Consider the following 19022-nt stretch of genomic DNA (forward strand, 5'->3'; position numbering starts at 1 on the left):
TGCTTATTGGTTTTTCTAATTCTGAAAAATAAGTTGTTGGGATTTTGATTGGTATTGCATTGAATCTGTAGATCAGTTTAGGTAGGATTGACATCTTAACTATATTTAGTCTTCCAATCCATGAACACGGTATGCCCTTCCATCTATTTAGGTCTTCTGTGATTTCTTTTAGCAGTTTTTTGTAGTTTTCTTTATATAGGTTTTTTGTCTCTTTAGTTAAATTTATTCCTAGATATTTTATTCTTTTAGTTGCGATTGTAAATGGGATTCGTTTCTTGATTTCCCCCTCAACTTGTTCATTACTAGTGTATAGAAATGCTACAGATTTTTGAATGTTGATCTTGTAACCTGCTACTTTGCTGTACTCATTTATTAGCTCTAGTAGTTTTGTTGTGGATTTTTCCGGGTTGTCGACGTATAGTATCATATCGTCTGCAAACAGTGATAGTTTTACTTCTTCCTTTCCAAATTTGATGCCTTGTATTTCTTTTTCTTTTCTAATTGCTTTGGCTAGAACCTCCAACACAATGTTGAATAATAGTGGTGATAGTGGACATCCTTGTCTTGTTCCTGATCTTAGGGGGAAAGTTTTCAATTTTTCCCCATTGAGGATGATATTAGCTGTGGGTTTTTCATATATTCCCTCTATCATTTTAAGGAAGTTCCCTTGTATTCCTATCTTTTGAAGTGTTTTCAACAGGAAAGGATGTTGAATCTTGTCAAATGCCTTCTCTGCATCAATTGAGATGATTATGTGATTTTTCTGCTTTGATTTGTTGATATGGTGTATTACATTAATTGATTTTCTTATGTTGAACCATCCTTGCATACCTGGGATGAATCCTACTTGGTCATGATGTATAATTCTTTTAATGTGTTGTTGCATATGATTTGCTAGAATTTTATTGAGGATTTTTGCATCTATATTCATTAGAGAGATTGGTCTGTAGTTTTCTTTTTTTGTAATATCTTTGCCTGGTTTTGGTATGAGGGTGATGTTGGCTTCATAGAATGAATTAGGTAGTTTTCCCTCCACTTCGATTTTTTTGAAGAGTTTGAGGAGAGTTGGTACTAATTCTTTCTGGAATGTTTGATAGAATTCACAGGTGAAGCCGTCTGGTCCTGGACTTTTCTTTTTAGGGAGCTTTTGAATGACTAATTCAATCGCTTTACTTGTGATTGGTTTGTTGAGGTCATCTATTTCTTCTTGATTCAAAGTTGGTTGTTCATGTCTTTCCAGGAACCCGTCCATTTCAACTAAGTTGTTGTTTTTTTTAGCGTAAAGTTGTTCATAGTATCCTGTTATTACCTCCTTTATTTCTGTGAGGTCAGTAGTTATTTCTCCTCTTCCATTTCTGATCTTATTTATTTGCATCCTCTCTCTTCTTCTTTTTGTCAATCTTGCTAAGGGCCCATCAATCTTATTGATTTTCTCATAGAACCAACTTCTGGTCTTATTGTTTTCTCTATTGTTTTCATGTTTTCAATTTCATTTATTTCTGCTCTAATCTTTGTTATTTCTTTCCTTTTGCTTGCTTTGGGATTAGTTTGCTGTTCTTTCTCCAGTTCTTCCAAGTGGACAGTTAATTCCTCGATTTTTGCCTTTTCTTCTTTTCTGATATAGGCATTTAGGGCAATAAATTTCCCTCTTAGCACTGCCTTTGCTGTTTCCCATAGGTTTTGATATGTTGTGTTTTCGTTTTCATTCGCCTCGAGGTATTTACTAATTTCTCTTGCAATTTCTTCTTTGACCCACTCATTGTTTAAGAGTGTGTTGTTGAGCCTCCATGTATTTGTGAATTTTCTTGAACTCCGCCTATTATTGATTTCCAACTTCATTCCTTTATGATCCGAGAAAGTGTTGTGTATGATTTCAGTCTTTTTAAATTTGTTAAGACTTGCTTTGTGACCCAGCATATGGTCTATCTTTGAGAATGATCCATGAGCACTTGAGAAAAAGGTGTATCCTGCTGTTGTGGGATGTAATGTCCTATAAATGTCTGTTAAGTCTAGCTCATTTATAGTAATATTCAGATTTTCTATTTCTTTATTGATTCTCTGTCTAGATGTTCTGTCCATTGATGAGAGTGGTGAATTGAAGTCTCCAACTATTATGGTAGATGTGTCTATTTCCCTTTTCAGTGTTTGCAGTGTATTCCTCACGTATTTTGGGGCATTCTGGTTCGGTGCGTAAATATTTATGATTGTTATGTCTTCTTGTTTAATTGTTCCTTTTATTAGTATATAGTGTCCTTCTTTGTCTCTTTTAACTGTTTTACATTTGAAGTCTAATTTGTTGGATATTAGTATAGCTACTCCTGCTCTTTTCTGGTTATTATTTGCATGAAATATCTTTTCCCAACCTTTCACTTTCAACCTATGTTTATCTTTGGGTCTAAGATGTGTTTCCTGTAGACAGCATATAGAAGGATCCTGTTTTTTTTTTTTTTTTTTTTTTTAAAGGAAAGACAGAGAGAAGGAAGGAAGGATAGAAGGAAGGAAGGGAGGAAGAAAGGGAAACATCTTTTTAAACATTTTCTTGTTTTATTGTATTTTGTTTCTCCGTTTTTGTTACATGGGCTGGGGCCGGGAATCGAACCGAGGTCCTCCGGCATAGCAGGCAAGCACTTTGCCCGCTGAGCCACCGCGGCCCGCCCCAGGATCCTGTTTTTTAATCCATTCTGCCATTCTATGTCTTTTGATTGGGGAATTCAGTCCATTAACATTTAGTGTTATTACTGTTTGGATAATATTTTTCTCTACCATTTTGCCTTTTGTATTATATATATCATATCTGACTTTCCTTCTTTCTGCACTCTTCTCCATACCTCTCTCTTCTGTCTTTTCGTATCTGACTCTAGTGCTCCCTTTAGTATTTCTTGCAGAGCTGGTCTCTTGGTCACAAATTCTCTCAGTGACTTTTTGTCTGAGAATGTTTTAATTTCTCCCTCATTTTTGAAGTACAATTTTGCTGGATATAGAATTCTTGGTTTGCAGTTTTTCTCTTTTAGTAATTTAAATATATCATCCCACTGTCTTCTAGCTTCCATGGTTTCTGCTGAGAGATCTACACATAGTCTTATTGGGTTTCTCTTGTATGTGGTGGATTGTTTTTCTCTTGCTGCTTTCAAGATCCTCTCTTTCTCTTTGACCTCTGACATTCTAACTAGTAAATGTCTTGGAGAACGCCTATTTGGGTCTAATCTCTTTGGGGTGCGCTGCACTTCTTGGATCTGTAATTTTAGGTCTTTCATTAGAGTTGGGAAATTTTCCGTGATAATTTCTTCCATTAGTTTTTCTCCTTTTCCCTTCTCTTCTCCTTCTGGGACGCCCACAACACGTATATTTGTGCGGTTCATATTGTCCTTGAATTCCCTGATCCCCTGTTCAAATTTTTCCATTCTTTTCCGTACAGTTTCTGTTTCTTTTTGGAATTCAGATGTTCCATCCTCCAATTCACTAATTCTAGCTTCTGTCTCTTTAAATCTACCATTGTAGGTATCCATTGTTTTTTCCATCTTTTTTACTTTATCTTTCACTCCCATAAGTTCTGTGATTTGTTTTTTCAGATTTTCTATTTCTTCTTTTTGTTCAGCCTATGTCTTCTTCATGTCTTCCCTCAATTTATTGATTTGGTTTTTGAAGAGGTTTTCCATTTCTGTTCGTATATTCAGCATTAGTTGTCTCAGCTCCTTATCTCATTTGAGCTATTGGTTTGTTCCTTCGACTGGGCCATATCTTCAATTTTTCGAGTGTGATCCATTATTTTCTGCTGGCATCTGGGCATTTAATCAGATTTCCCTGGGTGTGGGACCCATCAGGTTGAAAGACTTTCCTGTGAAGTCTCTGGGCTTTGTTTTTCTTATCCTGCCCAGCAAGTGGCGATCGTGGCGCTCGTCTGTCTGCGGGCCCTACTCGTAAAAGATGCTGTGGCTCCTTTAACTTTGGAAATTCTCGCTGTGGGGGTGGGTCGCCAGCCGAAGAGGCTTGGAGGAGTGCCGATCCGAATCTCCCAGCCGGCCCGGGAATCCGCGTGTGGGAAGGGTCGCCGGCCTCCACGGCTTGGGGGAGTGCTGGTCCAAATCTCCCAGCCGGCCCGAGACGCCAAGTGTGGCAGGAGGGCACCAGCTGCCGCAGCTTCGGGACTGCCGATCCAACATTCCCAGCTGGACCGGGAAGCCACGTGTGTGGAAGAGACCCTGGTTGCCCGTCTCCGCGGCTTGGGGGACCTCCAATCCAATTCTCCCAGCCAGTCTGGTGGGCCGCGCGTGGGGGAGGGCGCCAGCCGCCGCGGCTTTAGGGGACCGCCTGTCCAATTCTCCCAGCCGGCCCGGGAAGGAGGGAGGAAGGGACTCCGGCTGCCAGCCGCTCCGGCCTGGGGAAGCGCGCGCCCCTCGATGATCTCACCGCAGAGGATTCTCCCTGCCGGTTCAGCCATTCTGGAATGGGGTACGGTATCTTTTTGGTCTCTGTCGTGGCTCCGGGAGCTGTTCTGTACCGTTTCTATTTCTTTAGTAGCTGTTCTGGAGGAGGAACTAAGACCCGCATGTCCTACTAAGTCGCCATCTTCTCCCTCGAGGTGGCCATTTTTCGAGAACTAGTTTTTAAACCTATTTGATAGTCAACTTGTATTTTAGAAGCACCTGCTAAAGTTTTTAATATATATCTAATATAATTGTCTAACAAAATTTTACTCTTTTGTTCCAGGTAATTTATCCTCAGCATTCCAGACTTACTGATAAAGAAGTAAGTAAAACTATTGCGCTATATAGTTTAATGTTGTAATTGTTTGGTTTTATTGGTGTGTGTCTGTGTCAGCATATATAGCTTTTGTTTTCTTTTTCAGAAAACCAATATTTGCTATTTGTCTTTCCCAGATTCAAATTCAGGTAACTATTTTTCATGTAGTGTTTCTCTTGAATTGTATCCTAAGAATACTGGTTATACTTTTAACATATGAAAATTGATTGAATACTGTATTGGAATGCAATGTCAATTTAAGACCAATAGGTAAGTGATTTTAATCCAGGCTTTATGATAACTAGTTGTGTTATTATTGATTTTAGTTGGTTCAACTTTGAAATAACTGTTAAGGAGTAATGAGTAAAACATCAAGAAGCAATAAACTGTTGAAGTAGTGAGGAGATTGAAAGTCAGTGACATTGATATGTTTGAGAGATTTACAATTAGTAGATTATTATCAGTTCAGGAGTTGGCAACTTGCCAAGAACTCTGTAAAAGCAGTGAGGTTAAAAAGAATGAGATGAAGGGCGGTGCACCTGTGGCTCACTGGCAGAATTCCTGCCTGCTGTACCGGAGACCCAGATTCGATTCCCGGAGCCTGCCCAATGCCATAAAAAAAAAAAAAGATTGGATGAATCCAGTTACGATGGCATGACTATCTAGTTATTTGTAGAAGTTTATGTGAGTTACTATATGTAAAGCACTTGGAATAGTAATTGGCCTATAGAATCCTATATTAAGTGCTTGCTCTTATTATTAAGCTTCATTTACTAGGCTCTTTCAAAGTGTCCTTTTGTGTGGTCCTAGTTGTTGAAATCTTTATCTCTTGGTGTTTCACTTTCAAAACAGCTTTTCAGACATACTGTGACTAGATCATTCAGCTTCTAGTATACACAGAATCAGATATGCTTCAGTTCCTTTTTCTTTTGTGATTGCTTCCAACAGCCTATTAATTTAGTTCAAGTAATCTAATCTGATTTGGAAGATTTGGCAGTTTATTTTTTATTTTTTAATATTTTTTCCTTTCATTATACAAGCTTTCAGAGTTTTTTCTTATACAGTTTGAACTCAGCTTTTGTGAAACATGTAAAAGAAAAGTGAGATCTTGGTAAGTTAGATATTGCCTTTAAGAGATCTCAAGTAGGACTCTGTTCTGACATGGAATTGTTAGAATCTTTCAGTATGTTTTCCTGTTAAGGAAAATAATGATAGCGAGTTCTTGTAGGATCTACCCTTGTTTCAGTGAACATTTTCTTTACAAATTCCATACTTGCAGTTCTGAGTATAGTGAGTATTGGGTTGAATTTCCCGGACTCAGAGTAAATTGAATTGTTTGGATTGCATATGAACTGACTTTGTATGATTGGAGCTCTAGTGGATTATACTGTACACTCTGTGAAACCATGGCTTAATATTATGGCCCTCTCTTAACCTCTCCACATGGGCATGAAGGCTGAGAAGTTTATTATACGATGTTTGGACAGTGTATTAGTTAGGGTTTTCTGGAGAAACAGAATCAACAGGGAACACTCACAAATATAAAATTTATAAAAGTGTCTCATGTGACCGCAGGAACGCAGAGTCCAAAATCCGCAGGGCGGGCTGTGAAGCCAATGATTCCGATGGAGGGTCTGGATGAACTCCACAGGAGAGGTTACCAGCCGAAACAGGAAGAGCATGTGTCTTCTGAATCCTCCTTAAAAGGCTTCCCGTGATTAGATTAAGCATCACTCATTGCAGAAGACACTCCCTTTGGTTGATTACAAATGGAATCAGCTGTGGATGCAGCTGACATGATCATGATCTAATTCTATGAAATGTTCTCATTGCAAAAGACAGGCCAGAAACTTGCCCAACCAGACAACAGGTACCACAACTTGGCCAAGTTGACACATGAACCTGACCATGACAGATAGCTTTTTAAAAAAATTTCTTATTTTACACTTAGTTTCTCCATATTTTGTTCTCTTATTAGAAGTTAAACTCAAGTATAAATCAGAATTTGTTCAATTTAGGCATAAAAATGACCTATAGATGTTTTATAATGCCTTTTTTTTATAAGCTGCACATCAAATTAAGTATGTGGTTCATGTCACCTGAAGTATAGTTGGTACTTACAAGTAAAATTGGCAAAAGATCTTGAAAATGGAGCCATTTGCAATCTAACCAAATAAGCATTAATCTAAATAGCTAAGAGACTATGTTTTGTTTCAGTGTTCCCAGTTGTGACTATCCAAACGGTTTCTCCCACATGTTTATTAAATGGAAGTTGCTATTATTGCATAAACTTTGAATTGGATTTAATTTTGCCTCAAATAGATTTTACTGCTGTGAAAGGAAATCCAGGCACAGTAGAGTGGTCTACTTTTCATAGTCAAGGTTTCCTTTTCAGGGTGCATACTTTAAAATAGCAAAATAACATTTTAGATTGTGTGATTACCTATAAAGATAAAGAAAAATGCTTTGAGATTTTCACTGGAATGATTTGCTACTGTCTCTCCCCTGGCTCCCCCTGCCTTATACCTCTTAGGAGTCTCATGGCTAGAAAAAAAAATTTTGTTCTATTTTTGGGTTTCAATTTCTTGTTCCATTTGATTGAATTCTATTTATAGGAGCATTTAAAGTGTGCCTTCCTTTTGATAAATATTTGTCTGATTTTTTTCTCCTTATTGCTTTACTATTTGCATATTCTTGGTGTAAATGTTCCTGAGGCTCAAATTGTGGTAGATATTCAAGGACTTTTAATCACTCTTATTTTAAACATTTCCAGAGAGGAAAGTTTAGCATTAATAGAGAGAGTTTGAAGTACTGATGACTCCAAGGGAAAGATTAATCCTTGTTCTGGCTGGACTTGACATACAGACAGTCCTTGTCTCAACAGATTTCTACTTTGAAGCAAACTAGGATTTATATCTATAATCTTTCAGATGATCTTACATACTGTTCATTGAATAAGTTTGTTGGAGATCAAAACAAAACAAAACAAAACAAAACAGGTAGAGCTTGAACTGAGACTTCATAAAAGTTTCATACATAAAAGTTTCATACACTAGGTTTGCCTTCCTGGAACATATCATTCCCTGAGAGTTCCTATGTCAGATAAATTCTGAAACTCAGAGGCACTAGTCTCTCCAGGATTATCAATTAATTACACCGCCCACCCTTCAGTGTGGATACCCCTTCTCAACTGAAAAGTCAGAATGGGCATTCCCCAAAGATCCCTATAGAATGGGAGAAGGATTAAAGGAGAAGGAGGTGAAGAAGGTATTTCAAAGTTCCCCTTGTAAATCTTAGTTTGGTTCAACATCAAAACAACTGGTGTTAACCCATGAATAACCAAATAAATGAACAAATTCTGAAATAATACAACTTAGAAAGGAAGCAATGTGTATGTTAAAATATCTGAATAGGTAAACTTATTAAAATTAAATTGTATTTTTATCATTTTAATTTGTAAAAGGTCAAATTAGTTCTTTGAATTGTATATATTCCAGAAGTATATAAGTAGATGAGGTAATCAAACAAAATATTAAAGGGTATTAAAATGCATGAGGAAATATTTCATTCTTCTCAAAATGGGGGAATATAATTAAAATATTATGGGCTATATTGTATATAGCAATAAAATTATACAGAATTAAAAGCACTGAAATAACACTAAACATCAAAAATGATTAAAAATCACCCACTAATGGGAAAACTGTTTTCTACAATATAAAACTGACAGAAAACATAGAATATTAAATATGTGGTAGGATTTTAGAAGTTAAAAAACATTTGTTAAATAGAATAAACGGCAAGTAAAAGAATCAGATAGCTCACTAAATAATGCAATATGGTCAGTAGACATATGGAAAAAAAGTTCAACTTCCCTCTCAGTCAAAAAGATGAAAATAAGAACAAAACTGAAGAAGGGAATATGCTACTTAATTTTTTAATCAATGGATTTTAATGAATAGCCATGCTATTTTCCAGAAGCTTTTCCTATAAGGCTGAAGGATCTCTTTTTAATTTCTTTATTTTTAATGTTTTATTGTGAAAAATAACTTGTACAGAAAAGCAATAAATTTCAAAGCACACCACAACAATTAGTTATAAAATAGATTTCAGAGTTTGATACGGGTTACAATTTTACAATTTTAGTTTTTTTCTTCTGGCTGCTCCAAGACACTGGAGATTAAAAGAAATATCACTATAATTATTCGGAAGCCATACTCATTTCCTAATTCTCTCTTCCCTTTTAGATCTCTACCTTTTCCTTTGATCTTTATTATTATTATTATTATTATTAAAATACATATTCACATACTATCTAATCATCTAAGCTATATAATCATTGGTTCGCAATATCATCATAGAGCTATGCATTTATCATCACAATTGACTTTTTTTCCTTTTTGTGAAAAAATAACATATATACAAAAAAGCAATAAATTTCAAAACGCATCACAACAATTAACTGTAGAACAGATTTCAGAGTTCGGTATAGATTATAATTCCACAACTTTAGGTTTTTACTTCTAGCTGCTCTGAGATACTGGAGACTAAAAGAAATATCAGTATAATGATTCAGCAATTATACTCGTTTATTAAACTCCACCTTTTGTGTATAACTCCACCATCACCTTTAATCTTTCTTCCACTCTTCTGGAGTATTTGGGCTATGCCCATTCTAACTTTTTCACATTGGAAGGGGCTGTCCATAATATGGGATAGGAGTATGAAACTAGTTGATGTTCTGAAGAGGCTGGCCCCTGTGCATTTCAGGACTTACCTGGTCTAGGGACCTATCTGGAGGTTGTAGACTTCTGGAAAGTTACCCTAGTGCATGGAATCTTCATAGAATCTTATATAATGTCCTAGGTGTTCTTTAGAATTGGAAGGATGGTTTTGGTTGGGGTTTGGCAAGTCTACCTAAAGCTTGCATAAGAGTATCCTCCAGAGTCGCTTCTCAGCTCTATTTGAACTCTCTCAGCCACTGACCCCTTATTTGTTGCTCTCCTTTCCCCACTTTTGGTCAGGATGGCATTGTTGATCTCACAGTGCCAGGACCAGACTCATCCCTGGAAGTCATCTTTCATGCTCCAGGGAGACTGTCACCACTGGATATCAAGTCCCACATTGTGGGAAGGGCAATGATTTCACTTGCAGAATTGGGCTTAGAGAGTGTATTAGTTAGGGTTCTCTAGAGAAACAGAATCAACAGGGAACACTCACAAATATAAAATTTATAAAAGTATCTCACGTGACCCTAGGAACGCAGAGTCCAAAATCGAAGGGCAGGCTGTGAAGCTGATGATTCCAATGGAGGGTCTGGGTGAACTTCACAGGAGAGGCTTGCCAGCCAAAGCAGGAAATGAGCCTGTCTCTTCTGAATCCTCTTTAAAAGGCTTCCAGTGATTAGATTAAGCATCACTTATTGCAGAAGACATTCCCCTTGGCTGATTACAAATGGAATCAGCTGTGGATGCAGCTGACATGATCATGATTTAATTCTATGAAATGTCCTCATCACAACAGACAAACCAGCACTTGCCTAACCAGACAAACAGGTACCACCACTTGGCCAAGTTGACATATGAACCTGACCATGACAGAGAGAGAGAGGCCACATCTGAGCAACATAAGAGGTCCTCTGTTAGTAACTCTTAGGCATACCTATAAGTAGGCTAAGCTGCTCCGTTACGTACATAAGCTTCGCAACAACAAGCCTCAAGATCAAGGGCTTGGCCTATTGATAATCTTTTTTTTTTTTACATGGTCACATTATAAAATCTATATAATTTTTTTTTTTTTTTTTTTTTTTTTGCGTAGGCATGCACCAGGAATCAAACCCGGGTCTCCAGCATGGCAGACGAGAAGTCTGCCTGCTGAGCCACTGTGGCCTGCCCCCTTCTTCACCTTTTTAACAAAGTCCTTTGAGACACAGAAGCTCTTGATCTTAAGGAGTTCCTATCTGTCTGTTTTTTCTTTCTCTGCTTGTGCTTTAGGTGGGAAGTTTAAGAAGCTACTTCCTATTACTAGATATTGATGATGTTTCCCTACATTTTCTTCTAAAAGTTTTATGGTACTGGTTCTTACATTTACGTTTTTAATCCATTTGAATTAATTTTTGTGTAGGGTGTAAGGTAAGGGTCCTGTTTCATTCTTTTGCCTATTGATATACAATTCTCCCATGCCTATTCATTGAAAAGACTATTCTGTCCCAATTCAGTGGAGTTGGGGGCCTTATCGGACATCAGTTGGCCATAGATTTGGTGGTTTGTCTCTGCATCTCAATTTGATTCCATTGTTCAATGCTTCTGTCTTTGTGCCAGTACCATGCCGTTTTGACCACTGTGTCTTTATAGTAAGCTTTAAAGGCAGGAAGTGATAGTCCTCCCACTTTGCTCTTCTTTTTTTTTAAAGATATCTTTAGCTATTCAAGGTTTCTTTACCTTCCAAATAAATTTGATAACCAACTTTTCCATGTCTTCAAAGTAGGTTGTTGGGATTTTGATTGGTATTGTATTGAATCTGTAGATTAGTTTGGTAAAATTGATATCTTAACAACATTCAGCCTTTGTATCCATGAGTATGGGATGTCTTTCCATCTATTGAGGTCATTTTTAATTTCTTTTAGCACTTTTTTGTAATTTTCTGTGTATGTCCTTGACATCCCTGGTTAGGCTTATTTCCACATTCCTGATTCTTCTGGTCACTATTTTGAATGGAATTCTTTCCTTAATTGTTACCTGAGATAGATCATTGCTTGTGTATAGCAACATTACTGATATTTGCACATTAATCTTATATCCCACCACTTTGCTGAATTTGTTTATTAGCTCAAGTAACTTTATTATATGTTTCTCAGTATTTTCCAAGATTAGTGTACCAGTTTGAAGCTATTATGTATTCCATAAAAGCCATGTTTTACTCTTGATCCAATTTTGTGTTGCAGCCATTTCTTTTAATCCTAATTCAATATTGTAAATTGGAAACTTTTGATTGGATTGTCTCCACGGAGATGTGGCACACCCAATTGTGGGTGTGACCCTTTGGTGGGAGATGTGACTCCTCCCATCCCAGGTAGGTCTTGATTGGTTTACTAGAGTTTTTAAAGGGAAAAGCATTTGGGAAACCTTGGAAACAACAAAGCCAACAGAAATTTCAGAGCAGAGCTGACATAGAGGACGATACTTGGAGAACAGAGGCACTGATGTTTGGAGATGCATGGAACCCAGCAGATGTTGCCATGAGATGTTAAGCAAGCCAGAACCTGGGAGAGCCAAGGGAAGGCAAGAAATGAAAGCCAGCCCTGGAGAAGCAAAGTGAGGAACTCCCACAGGAATGGAGGCTGAAAGCAATGGAGCCCAGGAGCAAGAGACTAGCATATGCTACTTGTGTGATTTCCCGGTTGACAGAGGTGTTCCATACACATCAGACTTCCTTGAATTAAGTTTTCTTTCTCCAGATGCATTAATTTGAACATTTTCATAGCTTAGAACTATAAACTTGTATCTTATTAAATTCCCCAACCCTTTTTTTTTTTTGGCATGGGCAGGCACCGGGAATCAAACCCAGGTCTGTGGCATGCCAGGTGAGACCTCTGCCTGCTGAGCCACTGTGGCCTGCCCACCCCCCTCCCCCAATATTTTTTTTAAATGCAATTTTATTGAAATGTATCTGCAAACCACATAACCTATCCAAAGTATACAATCAATGGCCCACAGTATAATTATATAGTAATAGAACATTTTTCATTACTCCAAAAAGATGAATAAAAATAAAAAAGTAAACCCAAAACATCCTATACCCCTTAGTCCCCGCATTATTTGTTTTGTCTTGATATTATTACTCATGTACCCATACACTAGCCAAAGGGAGTGTCACTCACAAAATTTATACAATCACATGGTCACACTATAAAAGCTATATAGTTATACACGCATCATTAAAGATCAGGCCTACTGCCTTGGAAGGTAAACTCACAGCCCTCCCTGCTGCATGGGACATGACTCCCAGGGGTATAAATCTCCCTGGCACTGTCCGACATGACTCCTGAGGATGAACCTGGACCTGACATCGTAGTATTGAGAAAGCCTCCTAATCAAAAGGAGGAAGAGAAATGAAATAAAACAAAGTTTCAGCGGCTGAGAGATTTCAGACAATTGAGAGGCCGTCCTAGATCTTATTCCCATGCATTATATAGATATTCCTTTCTAGTCCTCAGTGTATCAGGATAACTGGAAGGAAACATATGAAACTGTTGAACTGAAATCCAGTTGCCTTGATTCTTGAAGATGATTGTATAATTATATAGCTTTTATAGTATGTCCATGTGACTGGAAACCCTGAAACTGGCACTCCCTTTATCCCAAGAGTCAGGGCAAATGAGTAAGAAAATAAAGACAAATAAATAAATAAATAATAAGGGGCATAAAGAAATGGGATGTTCGGGTGTTGTATTTATTTTTACTTTTACTTTTGTTCTTATTTTTACTTTATTTGGATAATGAAAATGTTCAAAAATTGATTGTGGTGATAAATGCACAGCTTTATGATGATATTGTGAACCACTGACCTTACACCTTGGATGATTGCACGGCATGTGAACATATCTCAGCAAAACTGCATTTAAAAAAAATGAAGGCTACTGGATTATAGTTCAACAGTCCCAGGCACCTCCCTCCAGCTACTCCAATATACCAGAAACCAAAAAGAAACATCCATACAATGAGTCAGTAGTCAAAAATATTTGTTAAGTCCTAGACTTTCAGTCACACCTCTTCCCACTCATTTGATCATTCTCTCATTCTTCAGAGATATCTGGGCAAAGTCTATTTTAACTTCTTCATGCTGGAAGGGGTGTTGACCTTATGGGGTAAATGAATGAAACTGGTTGATGTTCTGGGTTCCAGGGCTTATCTACCATAGGAACAATCTGGAGGCCTTAAATTTCTGAAAAAATAAACTTACTAAGAAAAACTTTTATAGAGTCTTAGATAGATCCTAGGGTATTCTTTAGGATCTTCAGGAATACTATTATTGGGGTTTGGTATATTGTGATAATTTACAATATCTGGCAGAAGCTAGCATAAAAGTTACCTCCAGAAACACCTCCCAACTGTTTATGAAGTCTCCCAGCCACCAAAACCTCATTATGTTTAATTTCTTTTTCCTCCTCTGGTCAAGAAGGCATTCTCAGTCTCACTGTGGCAAGTGTTCTAGTTTGCTAGCTACCAGGATACAATATACCAGAAATAAAATGGTTTTTAAAAAGGGGAGTTTAATAAGTTGCTAGTTTACAGTTCTAAGGCTGAAAAAATACCGCAATTAAAACAAGTCTATAGAAATGTCCAATTTAAGGCATCCAGAGAAAGATACCTCAGTTCAAGAAGGCTGATGATGTTCAACATTTCTCTCTCAGTTGGAAGGGTACATGGCAAACATGGCGGCATCTTCTGGCTTTCTCATGGCTCTACAAAAGGGACTCTTTCCAAAATGTTTCCTCTTCTAAAGGATTATTGGATGGAGTCATAACTCCATGGAAGCTATATGATCAAAAGCTACCACCCACAATTGGGTGGGTCACATCTCCATGGGAACAATCAAAAAAGCTCCCAGCCAGCAATATTGAATGAGGATTAAAGGACATGGCTTTTTGGGGGTCCACCACAGATTCAGACTGGCACATTCCACCTTTGGAGGCCCAAAAGACATATTCTTTACAAATGCAAAATACATTCATTCCATAACAATATCAGAAAGTCTTAAACTATTTCAGTAAGAATACAAATACAGTACAAAGTTAGAAACACTATAAAATCTCATCAAAGTCAGTTACAGGCATAGTCTGTCCTAAGGCAAAATTCTCCTCTGGCTCTGAATCTGTGAAGCTCAGAACAAGTTATTTGCTTCCAACATACACAAGAAGAACAGTCATAGGATATATATATATACCCATTTCCATAGGAAGGAAGGAACACAGGGTTCATAGGACATCTTCTAGTTTGCTAGCTGCCAGAATGCAACACACCAGAGATGGATTGGCTTTTAATAAAAGGGGATTTATTTTGTTAGTTCTTCAGAGGAAAGGCAGCTAACTTTCAACTAAGGTTCTTGCTTATGTGGGAAGGCACAGGGTGATCTCTTCTGGCCTTCTCTGCAGGCCTCTGGGTTCCAACAACTTTCCCTGGGGTGATTTCTTTCTGCATCTCCAAAGGCCTGGGTTGAGCTGCGAATGCTGAGATGAGGTATGCTGAGCTGCTTAGGCTGTGCTACGTTGCACTCTCTCATTTAAGCACCAGCCAATTAAGTCAAACATCATTTATTGCAGCAGGCACACCTCCTAGCCGACTGGAGATGTAATCAGCCACAAATGAGGTTCACGTACCATTGGCTCATGTCCACAGCAACAGAACTAGGTACCTTCACCTGGCTATGTTGACAACTGAATCTAACTACCACAGGACCCAAGCAGTTTCAAAAACCTGCAGGGCAAAGTCCATTAGATTTCAAAGTCTGAGAGTTGTTTATCTTCAGGGCTTTAGAAAGTGGCAGTCCCACTTTCCAAGGGCCTACGCAGTGGCCTACCTTTCTCCAAATGCAACCTTGGGGGACACTCGGGAGACGACTTTTTTTTTTTTGGCTCTACCTCTTCAAGCATTGGGGCCGCACCCAGGCTCTCTGCCATCTCCTGGGCTCATGCGCAGCCCCTCCATGTGGTGGCAGCCAGGCTATCCCCAAACCCCAAGGAATATACTTCCCTTTCTCCAAGGCCTGAGGTGGCACCACTCTTCCACTGCAACAAGGTGGAAGGCCCACCATCTACCTTTGGGACAAACTTACCTTCTCCACATGCTTGGGTGGGTCCACTCTCCTGGCCTGAGGCTTCTCGACTTCAGATCCCAGCCTCCTTCCTTGGCTTTGCCTCTGAAGTTATTTTTCCTCCAGTGTCCCTTCTCTGTCCCTCTCAGTACCAATTGGCAGTGGTTCTCTTTATACAGATCCCTGAACACTCTCGTTGGCTTTCTATGCAGTAGCCTGGGATCGTGCCCATCAGATGTAAGGAGTTTCCACAAATCTTTTCTGGATAACTCCATATCCAATCCTGGCTTTCTCTGAAATGGCTGACTGGTTCCACATTTGGCCAAACCCTTGCATGGGGCACCACTCTCTGGGGTCTCCCTTTCTGGAGGTCCAGAATTTTCCAGAACTCCAATTTCTGGTTTCTTTGTACCCAAGAGTTCAGTTCTCAGCTTACCTCTTTCCTGTAGCATTTCACTATAAGCGGCAATGAGAAACCAGGGCTGCACTTTCAAAATTTAAATTAGGAAATCTCTTCTGCCAAAGGCTGTACTTTCAAAATTTAAATTAGGAAATCTCTTCTGCCAAATAGTCAAGTTCATGGCTTTTAAAATCTGCTTTCCAGCCAAAGCCACTAGTCAGTTTTGCCAGATTATCTGCCATTTTAAAACAAGGATCACCTTCCTTCCATTCTGCAATAATACATGCCTCATTTCCATGTACAGCCTGGTCATAGATATCTTTAGAGTCCACATTTCTACCAACAGCCTCTTCAAAGCATTCTAGGCCTTCTCTGTCAGGCTTCTCACAACTCCTCCAAAATCTTCCCCTTACCCATTTAAAAAACTGTGCCAACATGTTTGGTATATGCAAACTGCAGCAGCACCCCACTCTCCAGTACCAAATCTGTTCTAGTTTGCTAGCTGCCAAAATGCAATATACCAGAAATGGAATGGCTTTTAAAAAGGGGAATTTAATAAGGTTGCTAGTTTGCAGTTCTAATGTCCCAGTTAAAACAAGTATATAGAAATGTCCAGTCTAAGGCATTCCAGGGAAAGATACCTTGTTTAAGAAGGCCAGTGAAGTTCAGGGCTTCTCTCTCAAGTAGAGGGCACATGGTGAACATGGTCAGGGTTTCTCTCTCAGCTGGAAGGGCTGGAAAGGCACGTGGTGAGCACGGCATCATCTGCTAGCTTCCTGTCCTGCTCACCAGGAGACATTTTCCTTCTTCATCTCCAACAGTCACTGGCTAGTGGACTCTGTTCTTTGGCGTTCTCTGCTCTCAGAATCTCATAGCTTTCCCTCTTGTCGTTCTCTCTAAATTCCCTTTTAAAAAAGTCATTCCAGTTCTGGTATATTGCCTTCTTGCATCATTTAAGAAATGAATACAGATAGGATCATATTATCTGCAAATAATGAAAGTTTTACTTCCTTTCCTATCTGGATACCTTTTATTTCTTTCTCCTTTCTAATTGCTCCAACTAGGAATTCTAGTACAATGTTGAATAATAGTGCACAGTGCACATCCTTTTCTCATTCCTGATCTTAGGGGGAATGCCTTCAGTCTCTGACTGTTAAGTATGATGCTTTTTAAATATTTGCCCTTTATGATATTTGAGAAACTTTCCTTCTGTTCCTACCTTTTGAAGTGTTTTTTACCAGGAAAGGATGCTGAATTTTGTCAACTGCTTTTTCAGCATCAATTGATGTGATCATATGTTTTTTCCTTTTTCGTTTGTTAATGTGTATGTGTATGATGTTGATAGATTTTTCTTGTTTTGAACTACCCTTGCATTCCTGGTATAAACCCCATAATTCTTTTTATGTGTTATTGGATTTGATTTGCTAGTATTTTGTTAAGAATTTTTGTATCTGTGTTCACTAGGGAGATTGGTCTGTAGCTTTCTTGTTTTATAGTGTCTTCATCTGGTGCTAGTATTAGAGTGATGTTAGCTTCATAAAATGAGTTAGGTAGTATTCCTTTATCCTCAATTTTTTGGAGGAATTTTAGCAGAACTGGCAATAGTTCTTTTTGGAGTGTCTGATAAAATTCCGTGAATCCATCTGGGCCTGGGCTTTTCTGTGTGGAAATATTTTTGATGACTGATTGAATTCTTTACTTTTAATTTGTTTGTTGAGAACTTCAGTTTCTTCTCAAGTTGGTATAGGTAGTTTGTGAGTTTCCAGGAATTTTTCCATTTCATCTAAGTTGTCTTGTTTGTTGACATAGGTTGTTCATGGTATTCTCTTAAAATTTTTAAAATTTCTTCATGATCCGTGCCAATGACCCCCCACTCTTATTTCTGATTTTGTTTATTTACATCATCTGTCTTTTTTTCTTGATAGTCTAACTCAGATTCTGTCAGTTGTACTGATTTTCTCAAAGAAACAAACTTTTTTTTTTGAAATTTTAAAATATTAATTACCATCTATTTTCAGCACCCTGCAGTAATGACATTCCTTTGTTCTTCCTCATGCAAAAACATTTTAAAAATTTGTACATTTAGTCACTATCATTATACACTCTAAGCACTCCTAGATTATATCATCTCAATCTTTATCATCTATCTAAAGAAACAAACTTTTGTTTTTGTGGATTCTTTCTATTGTTTTATTTTTCCCCAGGTTGTTTATTTCATATGTAATCTTTGTTATTTCTCTTCTTTTATTTGCTTTGGGGTTAGTTTGCTGTTTTTTTTTTTCTCTAAATTCTTCAGGTGAACAGTTAAGTCATCAAGTTTTGCTTGTTCCATTCCTGTTTTTTAATGTAGGCATTTAGTGCAATAAATTTCTCTCTCAGCATTGCCTTTGCCACATCCCATACTTTTTTTTTTTTTAATCTCTTAGTCAAGATTTATTTCAATGCCTGGAAACATTCAGACTAATTAAAATGGCACTAGTATAATTTATTAAAATATATAAATAAAAACCTTTCCTATAAAACTTGACAATTTTGAAAACTATCAGATTTTCAAAAGCAATGGCTATTTAAAACACAAGGCAACAATAAAATATCAAAGAACTTTCATATACTTAAATGAGGACATAATTAGCAACAAACCAGCCAAACAAAAATCCGTCTTTACACTTTGTATGTTTGTTTAAATCTGCTTCATAAAATAATCAAGGCATCTTTTGTTCAAGTATTTTATTTCTAACATTAAATTACATTTTAAAAATATTTTTATAAAGAAAGGAAGAATGCCACATACTGCTGTTTTGTCACAGTCATACACCATCAAGTAAAATACAGCTAACCAAATTTATCCAATACAGTGTGGCCTTAGATGTTTTTCTCTATATTTATTCTAATTCATTTATGCAGATTAGGGAAACGGATTTATAATGAGTTGTTTTTATCTTTAAAATTTCCTTCTATATACTGCATCTTCTTTCTAGCAAATCTAGTACTAAAGTGAAAAATGATGCAATGTAATATCTCAGAGGCCCAAAGCAATCTGTATCCTTAATTTCCCAAATGTCAATTTCAA

General features: G+C 37.6%; 1 protein-coding gene across 2 annotated transcripts in view; it reads left to right on the forward strand.

Annotated features, from left to right (window-relative positions):
* DENND6A (DENN domain containing 6A) overlaps positions 1–19022 on the forward strand; it is a 143899-nt gene that overhangs the window by 42623 nt on the left and 82254 nt on the right. For both annotated transcript variants that reach the window (XM_077128906.1, XM_077128907.1), the window contains exons 2-3: positions 4708–4746; positions 4847–4889. In XM_077128906.1, the coding sequence (XP_076985021.1) occupies positions 4708–4746; positions 4847–4889 (82 nt within the window). The remainder of the gene's footprint in view (positions 1–4707; positions 4747–4846; positions 4890–19022) is intronic.

Source organism: Tamandua tetradactyla, chromosome 15 (genome assembly GCF_023851605.1).
Source record: "Tamandua tetradactyla isolate mTamTet1 chromosome 15, mTamTet1.pri, whole genome shotgun sequence".
Classification (NCBI taxonomy): Eukaryota; Metazoa; Chordata; class Mammalia; order Pilosa; family Myrmecophagidae; genus Tamandua; species Tamandua tetradactyla.